At 38.1% G+C, this 1,181-nt stretch overlaps 1 protein-coding gene across 1 annotated transcript in view; it reads right to left on the reverse strand.

Annotated features, from left to right (window-relative positions):
- Positions 1–1,145: 1,145 nt before the first annotated feature.
- Positions 1,146–1,181, reverse strand: part of LOC106314324 — a 4,908-nt gene continuing 4,872 nt past the window's right edge. Inside the window, exon 7 of the mRNA XM_013752216.1 lies at positions 1,146–1,175. Coding sequence (XP_013607670.1) covers positions 1,146–1,175 — 30 coding nt within the window. The remainder of the gene's footprint in view (positions 1,176–1,181) is intronic.

Raw genomic sequence — 1,181 nt, forward strand, 5'->3', positions numbered from 1 at the left:
ATATTATCTGCTGAACTTGATTCCATTTCACTGTCAATTCTCTTTATCTTCTCCTGCAATTAAAAATTACACAAGTTATGTAAATTGTATTCTATAGCCAACAATATTATTGTTACAAGTAATCTTACTATTGTATCTGCAAATTCTTGACGAACGGGTGTTCCATCAGAATGTGTATGACCAGCGACCCAAACCTTAGTTCTAGTGACTAGCTTAGGATCAGAACTGTTTTTTTTCTACAAGTTAAATAAAGTAGTTGTCATCAAATCTCATAAACCCAATAACACACCAATTATTATTTCAAATTGTAAAACATACCTTCTCCTCTGCAAGCCGATTCATGCCTTTTCGACTAGTGGCGTGGGGAATTTGAGCCTTCCTGAGTTCCATGTACTTATTACTTTGTTCCTACATAAACCAAATACCATTTTTTAATAAATGTTACTTACATAACCCAAATGTAAATACGCAAGACACAAAATGTTACCTGAAAAGCTGCAGTACATCTTCCTTTCACCCAATTGTTCCAAGCTGTTACCGATTGTATGTTGCTGGGTTTAATTATCTGTAGTTGCGCCTTGTTTTTTGCTGCTCTAACTATGGAAGAGAGTCTAGATTTAGAGGCCCTCCACAAACAACCCATCTGCTTAAAGACTACATCCTTTTGCCAGTCTTCTGTCAAGTTGAATCGTCCCTGTACATAATATTCATATTAATACTGAACTCGTGTGTATGTATATACATAGGTAACAGAATTACCTGTATTTCCTCCCACAGAGCGTCTTTTGTTTTCTCTTCCAGATGTCTCCAGTCATCTAGCAATACAGGCACATGCTCTCTCACAAGAGGACCAAGGAATGAGGACAGTGTCACTAATCCACGGCCAACATGCTCTCCCAAAGAATTGAACTCCACATCTACCTTGTCCTCTATATGTTTCGCCACTTTTCGCATTTTAGTTGGACCTCTAGTCTTCTTCACTTGGTTATCAGATTGCTGTGTTTGTGTCTCAAAGCTAGGAATGACTTCTTCTTCTTCGTCTTGTACATTTTCCTCGTCATGTTCTTCTTCAGCTGGTTGTGTTTCGTACTGATCATGTTCTTCGGGTGGTTGTGTTTCATCATCATCATTTTCTTCTTCGGCTTCTACAGTTTCTGGTTCTTGTTCCACTTCTTCTGAAC

Source organism: Brassica oleracea, chromosome C9 (genome assembly GCF_000695525.1).
Source record: "Brassica oleracea var. oleracea cultivar TO1000 chromosome C9, BOL, whole genome shotgun sequence".
NCBI lineage: Eukaryota > Viridiplantae > Streptophyta > Magnoliopsida > Brassicales > Brassicaceae > Brassica > Brassica oleracea.